Here is a 23,042-nt window from a genome sequence, read left to right on the forward strand (position 1 = left end):
AATGAGGGGCATGTGGTTTGATGTGACAATTGAAAATAATCAGTGGCAATAAGATTATTAAGTTATGACTGAGAAAGGGTTGTGTTGGATAAGATCCCTGAAGAGAATGGCAGATGGAATTTAACTCTGACAAGTGCAACATGTTGCATAAATTAGGACAGGACTTGACAGTAAATAGTAAAGGCCTGGAGAGAGGTAGAATGGAGAGTCCCAAGGGTAAATAGTTCTAGGAAAGTGGTGACGCAGGTTGACGTAGAAATTTGCCAAGCTTGCCTTCATTGGTCAGGCACTGAGTGTGAAGTTGGGATGTCATGTTACAAATGTATAAGGTTTGGGTGAGCCCATACTTGGACTATTGTGTGTAGTTCTAGACATACAACTATATGAAGGGTGTTATTTAGTTGGAAAGAGTGCAGAAAAGATTAATTAAGGTGGGGGAAGTGAGTGTGACTGGGGTGAGACGGCCCCTTTAATATGATGGCAGCTTTCTTAGAGAGAGAGAGCAGAAGTTGTAGATAATGTTTTTCGGAAGCAAGGGTTATTTGTGTGGTGGTCCAAGGTTTGTTCACAACTCTACAGATTATTGCAGTCTTGAGTAAAGCAGTTCACATAGTAAAGCACATAAATGCTGGAGGAACTCAGCCGTTCTCGCAGTGGCCACAAGAGGTAAAGATATATTACTGACATTTTGGGCCTGAGGCCTTCTTCAAGATGTAAGCAAAAAGTAGGCAGGCATCTGAATTAATCGGGGAGAGAAAGGGGGAAGAATGGGAGGGGGAGCAGTACAGACCAACAGGTGTTAAGTAGATATGATAAAAGGACAGGAGAGAATCGATTTTGGCTCTGAGAGAAAAAATGAACTGAATAAACTACCCTGAAGAAGGACCCAGGCCTGAAACATTGGTTATATATCTTTACCTCCTATGGATGTAAGATCTGCTGAGTTCCTCCTGCATTTTTTGTGTTCTTATTAGAATCAGAGTGATTGCAGACCTGATGTTTCACTAAATGATCTACCTAAAATTTGTAATGTCATCTGGAATCTTATTGGAGCCATAAACTTTTTTCCTTTTTGGTGTGGCATGGTTAATGTAGTGGTTATTGCTAGTTGTCACAATGCCAGCATCCGGGACCGGGATTTGAATCCCGTGGTGTCTGTAAGGAGTCTCTGAACGTTCATCCTGTGTTAGCATGGGTTTTCCCTGGTTTCCTCTCACCGTTCAAAATGTACTGAGGGGGTGTAGGTCAATTGGGTGTAATTGCGTAGCATGGGCTCGTGGCTGAAAGGGCCTGTTACCACATTGAATGTCTAAATTTAACTAAAAAAATAAACATTTTTCTTTCTGTTTTCATTTGTGAATGTGACAGTTGAACATACACACTTCTCGTGTACATTTATTATACCTTAATTTAGTACTTCTGCTGATATTTTTGTGCAGTAAATTAGATTGGGGATTTGAATGCTTTCCCTCTCGAATTAAATCATGTTGAAAGCACTGAGTGTGGGACATCAGTCATCAGTCACTGTCTAACATTACTGTCCACAGTCAATCTATCATGGAGTCAGCTAGTCTTCATGTATCTTCTGGAACTTTAAATCACTTGGATGTTAACACTGGTCTATACATGCATTGTGTATTTGGCATGAAGAAAATGCTCAAGGTTTTAAAGAAAAAGGAAATAGAAGTATTTGCTGATCAATAAAATAAAGCAATTTGCCAGAATCAGTAAAATCATATTCCAACAGCAAAGAGCAATTTTATTCAATGCATTGAAAACTGCAGGCAGACAGATGGCAGGCGACTTTCATTTTCTTTCATTTAATTCAGTAAACACATTACAACATTAGGATAGCTTGTTGGCTATCACGATTTCTTAATGCATGTCCCCAATTAATAAGATAATTTATCTCTTTTTAAGAAATATTTAATTGCATTATTTCCTTTAGGTGAATAATTATATGAACATATTAAAATGTAAATGTCAATATAGGAATTAACATTGTTGATTAGTTGTATTAAAATGGCTCCTTACGTGTGTTTCTAGTTGCACAGATGAGAATCTTTAAAATCAGCTTTCAGTTGCTGGTCACTAATTAAACCATTCCATGAAATTATTTGGAAATTCAAATTCAGAGCCCGACTTATTTCTAAGATCTGACTTTGTAATTATCCATTTTAAAATACTGCATCTCATGGAAGAGAGAAACTTATCATGAAAAAGTTGAGGCATTTCTGTCTGCTGATTGCATTTCATTGGAATGGCAAATGTTGCTGATGACATGAGAATCACTTTGCAGTAAGACAACAAGAAGATAAATGGAAGCAGAAGTAGGCCACTGGCTTCTCACAGTTTAAAACTTGAGTCCTTCAGTCGAATCTGCACTTGTTTCTCTCCAAAAGACTCATGTATATTTCATCAGGTTCATTGCTCAGAACGGAACCAAGGTGTTCCAAATGAGGTCAATCCATAATTCTGCCCATGAATCCTCATCTCAGTTATACCAAGTCCATTTTGGAGTAGCATGAGCATTCCTTTGGCCTCTTGGTTAATGTTTTTGTGCAGGCAGATTTGTGAGTCTGAACAGCCAGATCCTTTTGCTCCCTCACCATATGGTGAAAATAATTTTTTTTATTTTGGACCTGAAGTAGATGACCTTATCCTTCATGTCAACTTCTATCTGATACACGAATCTCCACTTACACATTTTTCATTATTAATGTAAGTTAATATTATTGTCTGGAAATTTAGTTGAATAAGTCTCTTTTTGTTCATCCTACCATTTTTTAACTTACCAATCTTTTGAACATTGGGGAAAGTTCCTTTTATCTCTACTTTGTATCCTTGGAAAGGTATCTCCAATATCTGACTTGTTAAACCTTATGAAGTCCATAAACACTACATCCATCACTCTATCTTCATCAATGTTTTTCGTCTCAGCTTGTCCCTCACAAAGGGATGATCTCTAACAGACTTATGTTTCTCCAAATGTTCGTAAATCCTGTTCCCAACAACCCTCTCAAATAGTTTGCCCACTACTGACTATAATTTTCTTTCTAGAACAAGGGAACAACATCCTCCAATCCTCTGTCACTACTTCCGTGACCAGGGAGAATGCTAAGATCATCGTTAACATCCTTGCAATCCCATCCTTTGCTTCCCGTTGAAACCTGAGTATATCCCATTTGCCGTCCGGGAACTTATCTATTCTAATATTGTCAGAAATTCCAACAATACCTTTTTCTTAATCTCAACATGCTTCAACACATTAGCCTGTTCCATGCTGACCTCTTACTGGTGAACACTGAAGCAAACTATTAATTAAGGGCCTCAAGGCTCATGTTACCCCCTGTATCCCTGAGTTACCCTACCTCACTCCAGTCATCCTCCTGTTTTTTGTTTTTTTTTAAACTTTATTTATTTGCTCAAGATACAGATAATAAATAACATATATAACAATAAACTAGACATGAACATTACATTTTATATTTTGTACAAAAGAAAAAGAGAGAAACCACCCCCCCCTCAGCCAACTCTCCTAAGGAGAGCCATGAAAAAAAAGAAAAAAAATTAAAGAAAAATGAAGCATACATATTAAAATCTAATCAATGTAAATCAAAATGTAAATATTCTGAATATAACAACCATTTATGAAGAAAAAATTATAATTATCATGTGAAACACATGTAATTCTTTCCATTATTAAACAATATTTCATCTCATTATGCCACCTATTAATATCAATCATATTCGTATCTTTCCACGTACAAGCAATACATTTTTTCGCTACAGATAATGCTAAATATACAAAAGCAAGTTGAAATTTATCTAATCCCAGACCTTTCAAAGGTTGCAAACTACCCAATAAAAATACCGTCGGGTCTAAAGGTATTTTAATCTTATACAGGTATTCTAAAAACAATTGAATTTTTTTCCAAAAAGATTGTATATTTATACATGACCAAACCACATGAAAAAAAGTTCCAACCGCATTACCACATTTAAAACACAAATCTGAGTCATAAAAACCATATTTTTTTAGTTTTTCAGGTGTTAAGTATAATTGATGTAAAAAATTATAATTAATCATTGCATAACGTGCATTTATCAGTCTAGTTACAGTATCATAACAAATATCTGACCAATCATCCTCGGAAAAAATAAAACCAATCTCCACTTCCCATTTACCTTTAGATTTATCCCAACCCTTTTTATCTATACCATCCTGTAATATTTGATACATAACTGAAATATATCCCTTCTCTGGTACCTTCATAAGAAAAGTCTCAAATTTAGTCATTTCAGGTAAAATCATATCTCTACCAAACTCATACTTTACCAAAGATCGAATTTGATAATAAAGAAACAAAGAGTTCTTGTCAATACCATAACTGTCCCTCATCTGATCAAAAGATAAAAATTTACCATCTTTAAAACAATCTCCCAAATTTTCCACACCTTTTAATCTCCAGTGTAATAAACTCTGATTATGTATTGAAAAAGGAATAAGTTGATTATTATACAACGGAGTCAAAGCCGACAATTCACCACTAGAACCCATCAATTTCTTTTTCTTCGTCCATAATTTCATTAAATGTTTTAATATAGGCACATTATATTGCTGTAACAAATTTACATTCCATCTAAACAAAAATTGGTGTATTTCAAATTCATAAATACTTGCCATCTCAATTTTGGCCCAACTAGGGGGCCGTTCCAAATCCATCAATGAACTAATAAATTTAAGTTGGGCTGCTTCATAATAATTTTGAAAATGTGGTAAACGTAATCCCCCTAGATCATATTTACAAGTTAATTTATTCAATGCTACTCTTGAAAATTTACCTCTCCATAAAAACTCCCTAACCATTTTATTCAAATCTCAAAAAAAAAATATTGTCAAGTAAATACGGAACAGATTGAAATAAATATTGTATACGCGGAAAGATATTCATCTTAGTTGTACTTATTCTACCCAATAAATTAATAGGTAGATCTTTCCATTTAATCAAATCAGTCTTCATTTTTTTCATTAACGGAACATAATGGACATCCATAATTATACCCAAATACTTAATTCAATCTGTCCATTTCAAATTAAGAATATTCTTATAAGCTGAATAATCTCTTTCACTCATTGGTAATATTTCACTTTTATCTCAATTAACTCTATATCCAGAAAGACGTCCATATTGCATCAAACACTCCTTCAAATGCAAAAGTGATTGAGCTGGATTTGTCAAGTACACCAATACATCATCAGCAAATAAATTAATTTTATATTCCTCATCTAAAACTTTCATACCCTGTATCTGTATATTCTGTCTTATCAACTGAGCCAAAGGTTTGATCACTAACACAAATAAAGCTGGTGATAAAGGACAACCTTGACGAGTAGATCGGGTCAGTTTAAACGGTTCCGAAATCAAACCATTCGTCAGTACTCGAGCTACCGGTTTACTATATAAACCCTTAATCCAACCAGTAAAGGAAGGACCAAACTTAAATTTCTCTAAAACTTTAAACAAAAAATTCCACTCAACTCTATCAAGCGCTTTTTTGGCATCTAAAGATATCACCATCGGATAGTCTGAAGATTGTCGAAATCTATTAATCAAACTAATCACATGTAAAATATTATCCGAGGCATATCTATTTTGACTATAATTTTATAATCTACATTCAACAATGAAATCAGTCTATATGAAGATACTTTCAAAGTATCTTTCTTTGGAATTACTGTAATTAAAGCACTAGAACAAGACTCAGGTAATTCATAATGTTCGCCAACCTGACGTAGTACATCTCCAACTATAGAGAGATAATCGTAAAAATTTTTATAAAATTCAACCGAAAATCCATCATCACCAGGCGATTTACCGTTCGGCATTTTCATCATAGCCATCTTAATTTCCAAGTCAGTAAATGGTGCTTCCAATTCCTGTATATCTACATCCTCTAAGGTCGGTAAGTTCAACTGTGATTAAAAAAAAGATCGATCGATCCATTTTCTTGTTCTCCATCAGATGTATATAACTTTTTATAAAATGAACAAAATTCATCATTAATCTCATGAGGTTTATATGTAATAAGCGAATTCCGTCTAACAGCATTAATAGTCCTTGAAACCTGTTCTTTCTTTAATTGCCATGCCAATACCTTATGTGCTTTCTCTCCCCATTCATAATATCGTTGTTTCGTCCTATTAATCATACACTCAAATTGATAAGATTGCAAAGTATTATATTCCAGTTTCAACCTAGACAATTCTATTTTCTGATCTTCTGTAGCGTCTCTTTGAAATTCCTTTTCTAACTCACTAATCTGTTTCTCTAATTCAAGACTCTGATTTAATCGATTCTTTTTTATTTTAGAAGTATAACTAATTATTTGTCCTCTTAAATAAGCTTTCATAGCGTCCCATACTACAAACTTACTTTGAACAGAATTAGAATTTTCTTTCAAAAAAAGGTTAATATGTTCTTTCAAAAAATCAATAAATTCCATATTTTTTAACAACATTGTATTAAATCTCCAATGATAAGCCACTTGAACTTTCTCAGAACTTTCTCATAAGTAAAGTATAACAAAGAATGATCCGAAATCACCCTACTTTTATATTCCGCTTGTTGTATTTTCCCCTGTAAATGTGCTGATACTAAAAAAAAAGGTCAATCCTTGAAAACAATTCATGTCTAGCTGAATAAAAAGAGAAATCCTTCTCTGTCAGATTAAGATGTCTCCAAATAGTTAATTTCTTTCATCAACGCTTGAACCTGAACTCATTTTAGATTTTTTAACTTTCTTCGGTGACTTATCTAATAAAGGTTCCAAAACACAGTTAAAATCACCACCAACTAAAACATTCTCATTAGCCTGTCCCAGACATAAAAATGCATCAGAAATAAATGTTTCATCATCTTCATTTGGGGCATAAATATTAAATTGAGTCCAAAATTCACTAAAAATCTTACAGTTTAATTTAAGAATACATCCTGCCTTTTCCTCCATTGATTGTAATTCAAAAGATAAATTCTTATGTATCAAAATTGCTACACCTTTAGCCCTGGAATTAAATGAAGAACATATATGTCCTACCCAATCCCTTTTCAATTTCATACTTACTTTGACATTCAGATGTGTTTCTTGTAAAAAAGCGATATCAATTTTCATTTTCTTAATGTACGCCGAAATATGTTTACGCATAATCCGACTGTTTAAACCTCGAACATTAAAAGTAGCAAACTTCAACTTTGACATACCTACAAATATAACTAAGAACTAATGATATCAATATATAAAAACTCAGATCAACATCCTCCTGTTGATCACATATGCATGGAGCATCTTGAGAGGTTTTCCTTATTCCTACTAGCCAAGGCCTCTCATGTCTCCTAGCTCTCCTAAGTCCATGAAGTACCTGAAATGTGGACTGTTCATTTCCCTTCATGGATACTGCTTAACCAGCTAGTCCCTCCAGCTTCTCGTTGTCTGCTCAAGATTCCAACATCTTCTGTTTCCTTATTTCTCTTTTCACATGCCTTGATACTCCTTGACAGCCCAAATAGTTTAACAATCTGTCTGAGTCCCCGCCATTTGCCTTTGTTTCTAATAGAGATCACAATTACCATTCTTTTTATTTGAACACAGGGTAAAAAGAAATCAAATCCTCAGCAAGAAGGGGCATAGGTTCGGAGGATGTAGAATCTTTGCGGGTAGAGCTGAAAAACTGCATGGGTAAAAAGACCCTGATGGGAGTTGCATCCAACCCAGGAAGTGCAAATTACAGCAGGAGTTAGAGAAGGCATGTAAGGAAACAAGACTAACAGTGGTCATGGGGAAATTTAATATGTAGTATAGACAGGGGAATTCAATATGCAGGTAGACTGGGAAAATCCGGTTGTTGCTTGATCCCAGGAGAAAGGATCTGTGAAATGGTGATGAGATGCCTTTTTAAAGCAAATTATGGTTGAGCCAATGAGGGAAAAGGCAATTCTGAATTTGCTGGTGTGCAATGAACCAGACTTGATTAGGAAGCTTAAGATAAAGGCAAAGAGTAGGTCATGGAGTGTCATTACAGCAGCTCGGGCAGTAGAATGCTCTGATTGCAGGGTGTAGGAAATCTGGGAGGGCACAATTGTCCCTGACGACTGCACCTACAATGGTGCATCTTGCTACAGCTCATTATAGATCAAGTTAAGGAACTAGTGCTGGATGAACTCAGAATCATTCAGGAGACAGAAGGGGTGATAGACAGACACTACAGCGAGACAGTCACACCCAAAAATCAGGAGGCAGGCAGCTGGGTAACTGATAGGAGAGGGAAGGGGAATAGGCACCCCTCGGCCGTTCCACTCAACAATACATATATGGTTTGGATACTCTTTGGGGGTGGGGGGGGGGGAAGGAGGGGAAACAATCTACCAGGGACTTTGTAGTGGTCAGGTCTCTGTCACATAGTCTTATCCTTCGACTAAGATGGGAAGGGAGGAGAGCAATTGATTGAGGATTAGTACTGGGATTTAGGTGTTTGAAAGGAATAGGATGGGAGGTAAAGGAGGGGGAGTAGCATTACTGCTCAGGAATAGTATCATGGCTGTAGAAAGGGAGTGTCTACTGAGTCAGTTTGGTTGGAAGTCAGAAATAGAAATGGAGAATCACAGTACTGGGAGTATTCTATAGGCCCCCAAATAGCCCTCGGCAGACTGAGGAACAAATAAGTACAGTACAACTCTGATTATCTGAAATTGGATTATCCAAAACTTTTTCTGAGCTGAACAGACTGCGAACATCCATGGCGGCAGCAGGGACCTCAGGCTCTTGGTGGCAGCGCTGACCTTGGGCTCCCAGGCAGGAGCAGGGTCTCGCTGGGAAGGTGCCAGTGATCGGCAGCTGCCAATATTTTTTGGTGAGAATTAAACATTATTTTAATGCTTAAAAAGCCTTCCCTTCTTGTTTGTTGTTGTTTAAGCACTGTTACAAGTGATTTGCTGTTGCTACTAGACTGTTTTTATAAAATGATCGGTCCTCTGGAAAAATCCATCGTAGGCCCAGACCCGACCATTTCAGTTAATTGGAGTAGTACTGTAGTTCGAGTTTGTAATGGTACAGAAATTACAGGTTTGTTGTTATGGGAGACTTCAACTTCCCTAATATTGACTCGCAATGAGTTTTAGCATAATTATGGACAAGGATAAAAGCAGACAAAATGGGAAAGTGTTTAATTGGGGAAGGGCTAATTACGATGGGATGAGGTAGGAACTAGGGTGAATAAATTGGGACCAGATGCTCATTGGAGGAAGCACAGAAGTAATGTGAAGGATATTTAGGGTCCACTTGCGTGGGGTTCTGGATAGGTTTGTACCACTGAGACAGGGAAAAGACAGTAGGGTGACAAAGCTGGTGAGGCAGGTAGTTAAGAGGATCAAGGAAGCTGTGGTTTTAGGAAGCAAAAAACAGGAAGGGTTCATGAGAATTATATGGTAGCCAGGAAGGAAGTCTTGGCAAGTAGGATTAAATAGAATCCCAAGGCGTTCTATGCATATATGAAGGTTGACAAGAGTGAAGGTAGGGCTGCTAAATGATAAAGGAGGCAAAATGTGCCTGGAGGCGGAGGAGGTTGGGGAGGTCCCAAATGAATACCTGTTTCAGTGTTCTCCGGAGAAAAGGTGAGGTCAGAATTGAACAAGCTTGTGTGCTGGACCATGTTGAGATGAGGAAAGAGGAAGTGCTGGATATTCTTAAAAACATTAAGGTTGATAAGTCCCTGGGGCCGGATGAGATCAGAATTAGATTTATTGTCATAAACAATTCACAAAATTTGGTGTGGGTGGGTGGACCTATGCAACCCCCTACTCATCTAAAATCCACTTCTGTTAACGCTGCTCCTTTCTGAGGACTGGGGTATATACCCCACAAACTGACTGAAAGGAACCATGATAATCCTATGGGATGGATAGCCAGAAGAAGACCTGTAGAAACTCTTTGGATTTTTTCTTCATGTTGTCTGCCAGAGCAACTTCCATGTCTTCCTTCAGCCCTCCTGATTTCCTTCTGAAATTTTTTCTTGCATTTTTTATTCTCCTCAATTATCTAATTTGCTCTGTGTTGCCTATACCTGCTATACACCTCTCTCTTCCGAACCAGATTCTCAATATCCCTTGAAAACCAAAGATTGCGATGCCTGTTAACTGGGCCTTTTATCCTGACAAGAACATACACGCTCTGTACTCTCAAAATTTCACCTTTGAAGGCCTTCCACTTGCCAGAAAACAACATCCTATCTATGCTTCCCAGATCTAATGCCATCCACAAGTTTGCCGATGACCCCACAGTTGTCAGCAGAATCACAAAGGACAATGAGGAAGCGTACAGGAAGGAGATAGATCCGCTCGTTGAATGATGTAGCAACAACAACCTCGCGCTTAACGTCAGCAAAGGCAAAGAGATGATTATGGACTTAAGGAGGAAATCGGGAGAACACGATCCAGTCCTCATCGAGGGCACAGTCGTGGAGAGTTTCAAGAACTTCAAATAACTGGGTGTTAACAACTCCGAGGATCTCCTGGAACTGCCATGTTGATGCAATCACAAAGTAGGCTCACCAGCACCTATACTTTGTGAGGTGTCTGAGGTGGTTTTGTATGTCACCGAAGACTCTCATAAACCTCTGCAGGTGTACCATGGAGAGCATTCTGGCTGGTTGCATCACTGCCTGGTATGGAGGCGCCACCTTGCAGGACAACAATAAACTCCAGAGGGTTGATAACTCAGCCTGAGATATCACAGGCACCAGACTTCACTCCATCGAGGACATCTACAAGAGCTTTCTTCAGGCAGTCCTTGTACCTCTTCTTTGGTGCACCTCTGTCTCGGTGGCCAGTGGAGAGCTCGCCATATAACACGATCTTGGGAAGGCGATAGTCCTCCATTCTGGAGATGTGGCCTACCCAGCGCAGCTGGATCTTCAGCAGCGTGGACTCGATGCTGTCGACCTCTGCCATCTTCAGTACTTCGACGTTAGGGATGTAAGCGCTCCAATGGATGTTGAGGATGGAGCGGAGACAACGCTGGTGGAAGCGTTCTAGGAGCCGTAGGTGGTGCCGGTAGAGGACCCATGATTCGGAGCCGAACAGGAGTGTGGGTATGACAACGGCTCTGTATACGCTTATCGATGCAAAATTGTATACCTTTGGGAAAAAAATTACATATAGTTTAAGAAATCGAATTGAAAATTTTTATAGTATTTGGAAACCATATATGGCCAAATAATTTTCCATCCACCTCTTTTATCATATCCACTCCTCTTAATTGTATATGGTAGTATTATTGTATATTAAATGGTAGGTGTTTTCTTATTTCTTTCTTGCTGGAAAAGCAAGATGTGAAATGGCAGATGGAATTTAATGCAGACAAGTGTAAGGTGTTGCATTTTGGAAGGACAAACCAAGGCAGGTTTGTAAATGGTAAGGCACTTGGGAGTGAGGTAGACTAGAGAGATCTGAGTCTACAGATACATAGTTCCCTGAAAGTGGCATCTTAGGCAGATAGGGTTGCAAAGAGAGCTTTTGGCATGTTTGTCTTCATAAATCAAAGCCTTGAGTATTGGGTGTTATGGTGAAGTTGTATATAACATTGGTCAGTTGGATCTCAATAAGATTGAAAGAGTGCATAGGAGATTTATAAGGATGTTGCCAGGACTTGAAGACTGAGTTATAGGGAAAAGGCCTATTCCAGTCGTTCTCAACCTGTTTCTTTCCACTCACATATCACTTTTAAGTATTCCTTATGCCATAGGTGCTCTGTGATTAGTAAGGGATTGTCAGCCACAAACGAGCCTGCAGCTGACGTGGACATTACCCCTCCATAAATCTTCGTCCGCGAAGCCAAGCCAAAGAGAAGGGTGGAAAGAAAAATGTTTGAAAACCATTGTTTTTATTGTACCTCATTGACTTGTTATGTGCACATTTTCATAACTCAATTTTTCTCAAGCAGAAAATGTCAGTAACAATTGGGTGTAGAGCAGTGATTCTCAACCTTCCCTTCCCACTCACATATCACCTTAAGCAATCCCTTATGGCATAGAGATTATTTAAAGTGGTATGTGAGAGGAAAGAAAAGGGTTGAGAACCACTGGCCTATTCCCTGTAAAATATTCTGCCTGGAGTTAGGTGACCAGTGGAATTCCTCAGGGATCTGTCCTGGGACCCCTGATCTTTGTGATTTTTATTAATAGCCTAAATGAAGAAGCAGATGGACTGGACAGTAAGTTTGCAGTTGATACAAAGTTTGAGAGTTGTGGATGCTGCTGACAGTTGTCATACATTACAAAAGGATAGAGACAGGATGCAGTGTTGGGCAGAAAATTGGCAGATGGTGTTCAATACGGATACCTGTGAGGTGATGTATTTTGGAAGATGCATTTTCAAACCAGGAGGCTGGGTACATGATTAATGATTGGATACTTAACATTGTGGAATTCAAATCCATACAGGTTGCCCCTGGGATGCTAGCTTCATTAAAGGGGGATTGTGTTCAAGAGTCGAGAGGTCATGTTGCAACTCTACAAATTTCTGGTGAGACCACACTTCGAGTATTGTGTTCATTTTTGGCCACCTCATTATTGGAAGGTTGTAGAAGCTATGGAGAGAGTGCACAGCTCAGGCATTACAGGCAAAACCCTCCCCACTATTGAGTACATCTACAGAGAACTCAGCCATCAGAGGGCAGTAGCAATCATCAAAGACCCACACCACCCAGCACACATGCTCTATTCTCGCTGCTGCCATTAGAAAAGAGGTCTCGGTGCCACAAGACTCTCGCCACCAGGTTCAGGAACAGCTGCTCACCCTCCACCATCAGACTTCTCAACAACAAACTCAAATAAATCAGAGACTCATTTAAGGACTCTGAAGTGCACTTTATTGATTTTTTTTGTTTTCTCTGTATTGCAATGAGTTTGTTTACATTTGTTATCTGTTTTCAGTTCTTTTATTTATAGATTTTATTTTTTGAACTACCAATAAGTGGTAATTCTGCTGTGCCTGCAGGAAAACAAGAATCTCAAGGCTGTATGTAATGTCATGTATGCACTCTGATAAGGAATCTGAGATATACCAGGATGTTGCTTGGATTGGAAAGTAAGTCTTATGAGGCAAGGTTAGCAGAGCTGGGCATTTTCTCTTTGGTGTGAAGAAGGATGAGAGGTAACTTAATAGAGGTCTACAAGATTATGAGGCATAGGTAAGGAGGACAGCCAGTGCCTTTTTCCCAGGGTGGGAATAGCAAACACCAGGAGCATCTCTGCAAAGTGAAGGGAGGAAAGTTTAGGGGAGACATCAGGGGTAAGTATTTCATACAAAATTGTGGGTGCCTGGAATTATGATTTGAGGCTGAAACATTTAAGAGACTCTTAGACAGGCACATGATGAAACTAAAGGGTTATGAGGTAGGAAGTGTTTAGATTTTTTTTTGGTGGGAATATTTGGGTTGGCACAATATTAAGAGCCGAAGGGCCTGTACTTGCTGTAATTTTCTGTGTTCTATGTAGTTTATTGGGGGGGTTGGGTGTTTTTGGCTTTGTGACAGGAGATGGAGGAAAGGGGGACAGAGAGACAGAGCTAGAGGAAAGGAGAAATAGAGAAAAATGGAGTGGTGGGACAATGGAAACCAGAAAAGGATTCTTTGAGGATATAATGGGTGCGGTGGATAGAGGGGAACAGGTTGATGTTGTATATTTGGATTTCCAGAAAGCGTTTGATAAGGTGCCGCACAAGAGACTTATCAGTAAGTTACAGGAAAGTGGAGTCTGCGGAAGTATATTGGCCTGGATTGAAAATTGGTTGTCTGACAGGAGGCAGAGAGTCGGGAGTTTTTCAGGTTGGCAGAGAGTGGTAAGTGGGGTGCCGTAGGGGTCAGTGTTAGGCCCACAACTGTTCATCATTTACATTGATGACTTGGAGGAGGGGACAAAATGTGGTGTAGCCAAGTTTGTGGATGACACCAAATTGAGTGAAAGAGCAAATTGTAATGAGGATGTGGAGAGTCTGCAGAGGGATATAGTTAAGCTGGATGAGTGGGGAAAGGTCTGGCAGATGGAGTACAATGTTAGTAAGTGTGAGGTAATCGACTTTGGCAAGAAAAATAAAAGAGCTGAATATTATTTAAAGGGTGAAAAACTGCAGCATGCTGTTGTGCAGAGGGACTTGGGAGTGCTTGTGCATGAATCGCAAAAAGTTAGGTTGCAGGTGCAGCAGGTTATTAAGAAGGCAAATGGAATAATGGCCTTCATTGCTAGAGGAATTGAATTCAGGAGAAGGGAGGTAATGTTGCAACTGTATAAGGTACTGGTGAGACTGCACCTGGAGTACTGTGTCCAGTTCTGGTCTCCATATTTGAGGAAGGATATACTGGCTTTGGAAACGGTCCAGAGGAGGTTTACTCGGTTGATCCCTGGGATGAAGGGGTTGACTTATGATGAAAGATTAAATCGTCTAGGATTGTATTCGCTTGAGTTCAGAAGAATGAGAGGAGATCTTATAGAAACATATAGGATTATGATGGGTATGGATAGGATAGATGTAGGAAGGTTTTTTGAGCTGGCTGGGGAAACTAAAACGAGAGAACACAGTCTCAAGATTCGGGGGAGTAGATTTAGGACAGAGATGAGGAAAAATAGTTTTTCCCAGAGAATAGTGAATGTTTGGAATTCTCTAACCAGGGAAGTGGTTGAGGCTGCCTCATTAAACATATTTAAAATTCGGTTAGATAAATTTTTACATGATAGAGGAATTAGGGGATATGGGGAGAAGGCAGGTAGGTGGAGTTAGGTCATAAATTAGATCAGCCATGATCGTATTGAATGGCAGAGCAGGCTCGATGGGCCATTTTTGGCCTACTCCTGTTCCTACTTCCTATGTTCCTATGTAAGTTGGTTAATAGGTTCCCAGACAGAAGATGAGGTGTTGATCCTCCAATTTGTGGGTATCTCAGTCTGGCAGTGCATGAGACCACGGACAGACATGTCAACAAGGGAATGGGGTGGGGAATTGAAATGGGTGGCCACTGGTAGATCCATGCTATTGCAAAGGACTGAGCTGAGGGGCTCAACGAAGTGATCTCCCAGTCTGCATCCAGTCTCACCATTATAGAGGAGACCACAATAGGAGTACCAGATGTAGTAGATGACCTCTGTAGATTCACAAGCATTGCTTCACTTGGAATGACTGTTTTATGCCATGAGTGGTGATGAAGGACGAGGTGTGGTGCAAGTGGAGCACCTCTTGTGGTCACAGGGGTACGTGCCAAGGTAGTGATTAGTGCGAAGGGAAGCGTAGATCAGGAAGTTACAGAGGGAGCGGTCCCTCCAGAAGACAGAAAGCGGCAGATTAGCGATCACATAGTAGATGATGAAAATGGCAGAGGATGATATGTTGGATGTGGAGGCTGGTGGGATGGTAGGTAAGGGAAGGGGAATCCTGTCCTTGTTGTGGGTGTGGGTAGAGGGGGCCAGGACAAATGTGTAGGTACTAGAGGATATGTGAGTGAGTGCCTAGCTAAGTTAAGGGGAAATCACATTGGTTGAAGAAGTAGGACTTCCCTGATGATCTGGCATGGAAGACCTCATTCTGCAAGCAGATATGACAGAGATGGAGGAATTGAGAGAAAGGATAGGGTGTGAAGAAGTGAAGTCAGTAACTGTGTGAATTGGTGGGTAGAAGATGTTTGTTTAGAGTTTAGACTAATAGACGTCTATGATTACTGTGGGCAGATGGAATGTGCACCTCCAGTTACAATTAGATCAGTCATGCTCTTGTGTAATCACAGATCAGCCTCGTGATCATGTGAACTCCCAGTTCACATGTAATAAATATTCAGCATGGGTGGTGGAGGAGTAACACAAGCAGGCTCTTTTGTTCTGATGTTGGTGAGTTTCTTGAATGTGATTGAAACAGCATTCTTTGAACCATTTGGAAAATATCCCGTTATAATCTATTTTTCCCTTGTAAATTACATTAAAGTGTGCAAAATACTTATGGGACATGCAGAGTTGGCATCTAGAACCAAAGACCATTGTTTCAAAATGAAGGACTAGGCGTATGGGGCAGAGACAGAAGACATTTCATAACTTAGAGGATAGTGATTATTTGGAGTTCTCTTCCCAAGAGGCCTGTGGAGGCTCAATGATTATCTACTCAAGATCATTGATGATTGATCGAGTTTTAGACTTTAAAGGAAAGGGAAATAATGCAGGAAAGTGGCACATTGTAAAATATCAGAGCACGTGCCAGATGCTCAGTGCTTCAGGTTCTCATGCTACTGCGAACCAAACCTCACGTACAAGGGAACATGGTATTTTAGATTTGGTCCTGTATAATGAGACAGGTAAGATTAATGGTCTTGTAGTTGGGGATCCTTTCAGAAAGAATGATCACAATGCGATTGAATTTCTCATACAAATGCAAGGTGTAATAGTTCGATCTAAACCCAGTGTATTATGCCTAAACAAGGGAGACCACTATGGGATGAGGGAGGAGTTAGTTAGCATAGACTGGGGACACAGATTATAGAATGAAGCAGTTGAGTTATGATAGTATGAGTGCTAGAATTTAAGAAAATTTTTATAATTCTCAACAAAGATATATTCCAGTTGAAAGCAAGGGTAGTAAAGGTGGGGAGAGCCAGCCCTGGATAACTAAGGAAATAAAGGAAGGCATCAAACTCGAGCTCATGTTTACAATGTCGGAAAGAATATTGGGAAACTGGATTGGGGAACCTTAAAAAGCAATAAAGAACCACACACATAAAAAAAATTAGAAAGGGAAAATAGCTTATGGAAGTAAACTAGCACAAAATATAAAAGCAGTAAAAGTTTTTGTAAAACACATAAAGCAGAAAAGGTCGTCTAAAGTAGGTCCCTTAGATTATCGGGGTGGGGGGGATGTGGAAATGGCCAAGGCTTTTAAAGACCGTTTTGCATCAATGTTCACAGTGGAAGACACACCTAATATGTCAGAGTGCCATTATAGATGTGATGGGAGGTGAGAAACTCAACACAATTGGCTTCACTAATAGGGAAGTGCTGACCAAACTAGTGGGTCTAAAGGTAAATATGTCACCTGTTCCTGCTAGAATGCATCCCAGGGAACTGAAATAAATTACAGAAGTTATAGTGGAGGTATTTATGATAAATTACCAAAATTCTCTCAAATGTCACACACTGTTTGAAATAGGATGTCGACAAAAGGCATGTAACTATAAGCCAGTTAGCTTTTGTCTGTAGTCAGAAAAATACTTGGAAGATATCATTAGGAATAAATAAACACATCTGGATAGAATGGTCCAGAAATGGAACTGGAAACCACGTGGCACAAGTTGGCTGCTGAGACAAGTTGCCAGGAAGGACGCATGTCTGTGGAAGCAAGTCTGAGTGATCACATGATCATTGAGCTCAAAAGCAGCAGGGATAACAGAGAGGAAGCAGTGAGAGAAAAGGAGGTGAATTTCTTCAAGGTAGGCAATCCTGGAAGAGACTCCACATTGGAAATAATGTTGCACTTATCTTCATAATGCTATACAAGGGAGCAGTGTTCCCTCTAAGCTATGTTTGCACACAGACTTGTGTGCATGCATCTTAGAGGGGACACTGCAAGGAAATAAATTTAAGAATTAATTAAGATTTGTGGCTACAAATGAGATACTCATTAACAGTACATTTCATTTTATAACCACCATTTTGACATTATCGGGAAATTAATTGCCTGGATTGGATTTGATTGAAAACATGTTAGTAAGACAGTTGAACCAGAAGAAGGTGTCTGAATTCTCCCTTTAAGTACCAGTTTACAATCATCAAAGATCTCAAAAATGAGTGTACCAGTTGTACTGCATACTAATTCTTTTGCATCATTCTGCAAGTTTTAGGGTTCCATGTGGTTGTAAGGCCTGCAAAAGTCTTAGAAAGAAACTCGCTGTGTACATATATGTGTGGTGCAAAAATTGGCATTTTCAGAATTTGTGTCTTTTGTGACATGAGCACTGAAATTGAAGAGTGTTTCTGATTGATGTGTCACTTTCCTGGCCTTCATTCATTTGAAATAATTTACTATGAAATAGCTTAGATGTATTTGGTTATCTTTTCATATCCATATGGTGTTTTAAAAAAGAGGCGACTTGTAAACATCACAACATTCAGTTTGGAAATATACAATTACCTTCTTGTGATCAATGCTGTCAATGGTTTGTTTGAATTTTGATTTGAGGTGTTATCTGTCCAAACTCAGAGATCTTGGAGGGTGAAATTGTAAACTACAATGGGCCGTGTATTATGGATGGAAAGCTATTTGGCTTTGTGGGAATGTAAGAGGGTAAGATAGTAATAGAGGCATGTCATTTTTTGTGTGATAGACTGCTTCATAAATAGAAGCTGACAGCTGGGCTAATGATGTCACCAAAGAAGGAACTACTGTACAGCATCTTATTATCTTTGTTGTATTGAATCGGGGAATGCTCTCTAGATAGAGTGCATCTGGATAATGAACAGAGCATATTGTCAGCAAAGTCGATCGAAATGTGGCAGATAGATACTCCTGATTAACATTTGCGTAATGTTTTATCATGTATGGGAGAGAAAGCAATCTTGCAGGTCAGAGCTAATCAGAAGAGCGACACAGTTCACATTGTGAACTCTTGACACTGTAGAGATTGAATGTTTCATAAACAAGGCCTTTGAGATATATTAGAAAAATACAGGGCAGGCTATACACAAATAATCAGGGATAGCACTGACCTGGGAAATTGTATTATGCACTCTTATAATGAAGAAACATGCTACAGTTTTTCTTTAATTTGAGGAGTTCACATTGTGCCTTCTTCTGACTTGCTGTTATGAATTGTCAGCATCACTGGAACTCTACATAATTTTTTTCTCTCTGTAAAAATAGAATGCTTACCTAATGAATGCAGTGTTTTCATGGAAGAGTAATCTATTTCATACTCATGCCTATTCTGCTCCACCGTAAGATTAGGTCATAGTTTTATAGCTTGAAGGCAGGCCCGTCAGCCTAATTAATTCATGTTGACCAAGTTGTTTACCTGAGCTTGTTTCAATTGCCTGCTTTTGGCCAAGATGCCTGTAATCCTTTCCTATCCGTGTTGCTGTCCAAATATCTTTTAAACTTTGCAATTGGACCCGTCTCCTAGTTTCAGCTCATTCCACATAATCAGCACCCTCTGTGTGAAAAAGTTGCCTCTCAGGTCTCTTTTAAATACTTCTACCGTGGAAAAAAGATCATTCAACTTATTTGTACTCTTCATGATTTTATAAACTTCCAAAAAGTCCAAAAGCTTTTTTGACTTCAGTCTCATGGCTTAGATGTTGCAGATAATGTAATTTGAAGAGGAAATAGTTTCTCTTGCAATTGTATGACTGAACATGGTGCTGAAATCACCCCAAAGTTTTTGAAGTTCAAGAAAATGCAAGGCATTTTTAAATTTACTATTTTTCGGGTGAATCAAAGCTATGCCTCTGCAAGGCCAACACATCTTTTCTTGATAAGCGATGCTTGGGGCTAAACACAATATGCCACATAGAATATGATAAAAATTCATCCAAAAATAAAGCTGAACAACATTTTCTCCTTTACGTTCCAGGCTGCTTAGAAAAAGAGGAATAAATACAGTTCTAAGAGGACATTTAGAGTAGGGCAGTATTTTTTTTATCAAGCATGGTTTACTTGGCTCCCGTGTTGTATAACTTCATAACTTTCCTTCTGTATCCTTCACTGATTCTGTTTATATTGTTGAGTGCCAAATTATAATTGATTTATCATTGCTTTATCTTCAGTACCCCTCCCAACCAATACCTAACCTATATCTTGAATGCTTATCTTGAATTCTGTGTTCTTGGAATGCTCTTGGTCTCTGTGGAACTTTACAAATGGTCTTTTGTAAATCCGTGTGGAGTACAGTTTTCTTACCCTATCCACCTTGTTAATAGTGTCAAAACAAAATAAATTTATTCAGAAAATTTAAGGTCTTAATTTATGTTGAAAATGTAAAAGTTCACCCACAGGTGATATATATTTTTTTTTACTATCGTACACATCTTTTTGTGTTCTATTCCATAATGTCTAGGAAGAGTTTAACTTTTTTCCTTGCACAGAGAAACCATCTGACAATTATTTTTCCAAAGTTGTTGTGACATTTGCACAAACAGTTTTCTCTCTCCATTTATTTCTTCTTTGGAAGTTCCTCTGTGGGAGGCCATTCTTCCTCACCCTTGACAGGTGTTCTAACTGTTGTTTTTATTGTCTCTTAACTTTCATGTTTTATTTGTGGTGAATACATTACTAATGCTTCTTGTGGGGAAGGACCAGTCTAAAGCCCTTCTGGCACTGGACACTGGGGGACTGGGTTCTGTGTCACAGACTGTCAAAATATTTTGTGGGCCTTTTTAAAGAGGAAACACGTGGCAATAATGCTTGTTAATAAAATATATTGATTTGATAGCAAGGGGTATGTACAGGAAGATGTGCATTATTATATTGGACACGTAAATATTTTTAATAAGTATATATTTGAAATATAAACAAATGATTTTTCCTTTGGAGAATGAGTATCATAGGACAGATTTGCTACCCCCCACTTGTGATCCATTCTACTTCACATGGATTATCCAGTTGAACCATTTGATTTCACTCTTACTGGAAGTGGGTGCTTGTAGCATGATGGAGAAATTGCGACTGGTTTCCTTTAAACAATCATCCTTTCAATTAAGCTTAACTTGATTTTCTTTCCATTTTGGGCATATTTGCCAAAGTGATATTTATAGAGACAGTGGTTGTAAGGATTTGACTACCAATATGAACAGACTATTCCACTCTTCAACTCTGCATACCATTCTTCAAGATCATGATCCCAAGAGCTTATTCTTGGAAGGTGATTCTGTCATACCAGATGTCTAAAGTCAAATACTGTATGTAGCAGGTTGAATTGTTAATTATTATTCCACTAATATGGTGTTTTTGTAATTTTTTTTTCCTACCCACTCTGATATCCCTCAACCTTCCCCTAACCTGACCCCACCCGACACATCACTGCATGGAAAACAACTCCCAACTCACTACAGGACTTGAGAAAATTGGTGGCTCCGTTATTAAAAAGTTTCCAGGCAGAGGTAAGCCTCAGATTTGTTTAAGCCAGCCAAAGTATATCAATTTAAAGAGATGGCATTCTTTGGTGAAAATCAATACTGCTGTCGCTGCAAATCTGAAAATACTGGAAACACTCAGAAGGTCAGGCAGTATCTATGGAAAGAGAAACAGTGTAAACATTTTATATTGCTGGTAGGGATGCTGTGTCCTTTGAGCATCCTCTGGTTTTATTCAGTGTCCTTTGGTATTGGCGAGATATTATAGAACAAAGAACATTACAGCACAGTATAGGCCCTTCGGCCACAATGTTGTGCCGACCCATATATACCTACCAAAAAAACCTAAACCCTAATAACCATATGACTCTCCATCTTTCTTTCATCCATGTGCCTGTCTAAGTCTCTTAAGAGCCCCTTTTATTCCAGCCTCTACCACCACCTCTAGCAATGGATTTTAGGCATCCACAACTCTGTGTATTAAAAAAACACTCTGATTTCTCCCCTAAACTTTGTATAGGTGTACTCTGGTATTTGCTGCTCCCAGCCTGGGGCAAAAGGTCTACCTTATTTATGCCACTCATGATCTTATAGACCTCTCTTAAGTCACCTCTTCCAGGGAAAAGCCCTGCTCACCTTGCCTCATAAGCATATTTTCCAATCCAGGCAACATCCTGGTAAATCTCCTCTGCATCTTCTCCATAGTTTCCACATCCTATAATGAAGTGACCAGAACTAAACACAATATTCTAAGTGTGGTTTACCAGAGACTTAGAGAGCTGCAACCTCATGAACTCTTGAACGCAATCCCCGATTAATGAAGCCCAGCATACCATTAGTCTTATCAAGCTGCATGTCAATCTTAAAAGATTTATGGATTTGAACCCTAAGGTTCTTCCAAATTGTTAAGTGTCCAACCATTAACCCAGTACTCTGCCTTCAGGTTTGACCGACCTAAATGCATCACCTCACACTTACCCGAATGAACTTCATCTGCCACTTTTCACCCAACTCTGCATCCTGTCTGTGTCCTATTTACCCTACGACAGCCATCAACACAATCCACAGCGCCTCCAACTTTTGTATCATCTGCAAACCTACTGACCCATCCCTCTACTTCTTCGTCCAGGTCATTTATAAAAATCACAAAGAGAACAGATTCCTGTGGAACTCCAGGGAAGTTCTGTAAATTTTCCAATAAACTCACCTTTAAAGTGCACTATTTATAACACTAGAGATTTTACTCTCATGCAGTCTCCCCTCAAAATTAAGATTGATTGTTTTTATTAAGTACCTAAAGGTTTAACTCAATTTGGAACAATATTGTATCCTCAAAAATGAGTTCAATGGTGTAGTTACAATGGTAATAAATTATCTTTCAAGGCTGCAAGAAAGATTGACCATGATTGCTGGTTTTCCAAGCTAACAATTTGCAATCAACCTGATGACATGTGAGCTAAGTTACCCTCCCTGCAGTCAACAAGGGGCAAAGTCCTATGAGTAGGATTTATTGAGATGTTAGGTCTGACTGTAATCGTGTTTTCTCAGATGTTTAAGATGCATTTGTTCTAACATGGAGGAAAAATTTCTCCAGGTTAAAATTTCAAAACATAATGTTACAATAAACCCAACACAATTTTTGGGTTTGCTGTACTTCCTTAAATTGTTAAAAGACCAGTTTAACAATCTGATATCAATTATTCATTAATGAAATTTATTGGTCATATTATTAGAGTTTATTTTAACACTGTTTCTGATATTCCGATTTGCATTTCTGTTCACTTTTAACTTAGATTGCATTCACTGCTGTTAAAATGAATGATCCTTTGATATGATGTGAGCCCTTTTCCCTTCCAGCACACAAAAGATGATCCCATTTTGCAAACGCATGTTT

General features: G+C 38.7%; 1 protein-coding gene across 15 annotated transcripts in view; it reads left to right on the top strand.

The window, feature by feature from the left end:
* LOC138736062 (protein CASP-like) overlaps window positions 1–23,042 on the top strand; it is a 525,702-nt gene that overhangs the window by 137,576 nt on the left and 365,084 nt on the right. For 13 of the 15 annotated variants that reach the window (XM_069884929.1, XM_069884920.1, XM_069884923.1 and 10 more), the window contains one exon: window positions 21,128–21,175. The exons of the other annotated variants lie outside the window; for them this stretch is intronic. Coding sequence is in view for 10 of the 13 variants with exons in the window: in XM_069884920.1 (XP_069741021.1) it covers window positions 21,128–21,175 (48 nt within the window). In the remaining 3 variants the exon portion in view is untranslated. The remainder of the gene's footprint in view (window positions 1–21,127; window positions 21,176–23,042) is intronic. 15 annotated transcript variants of the gene reach the window in all.

This window comes from Narcine bancroftii, chromosome 6 (genome assembly GCF_036971445.1).
Source record: "Narcine bancroftii isolate sNarBan1 chromosome 6, sNarBan1.hap1, whole genome shotgun sequence".
Taxonomy (NCBI): domain Eukaryota; kingdom Metazoa; phylum Chordata; class Chondrichthyes; order Torpediniformes; family Narcinidae; genus Narcine; species Narcine bancroftii.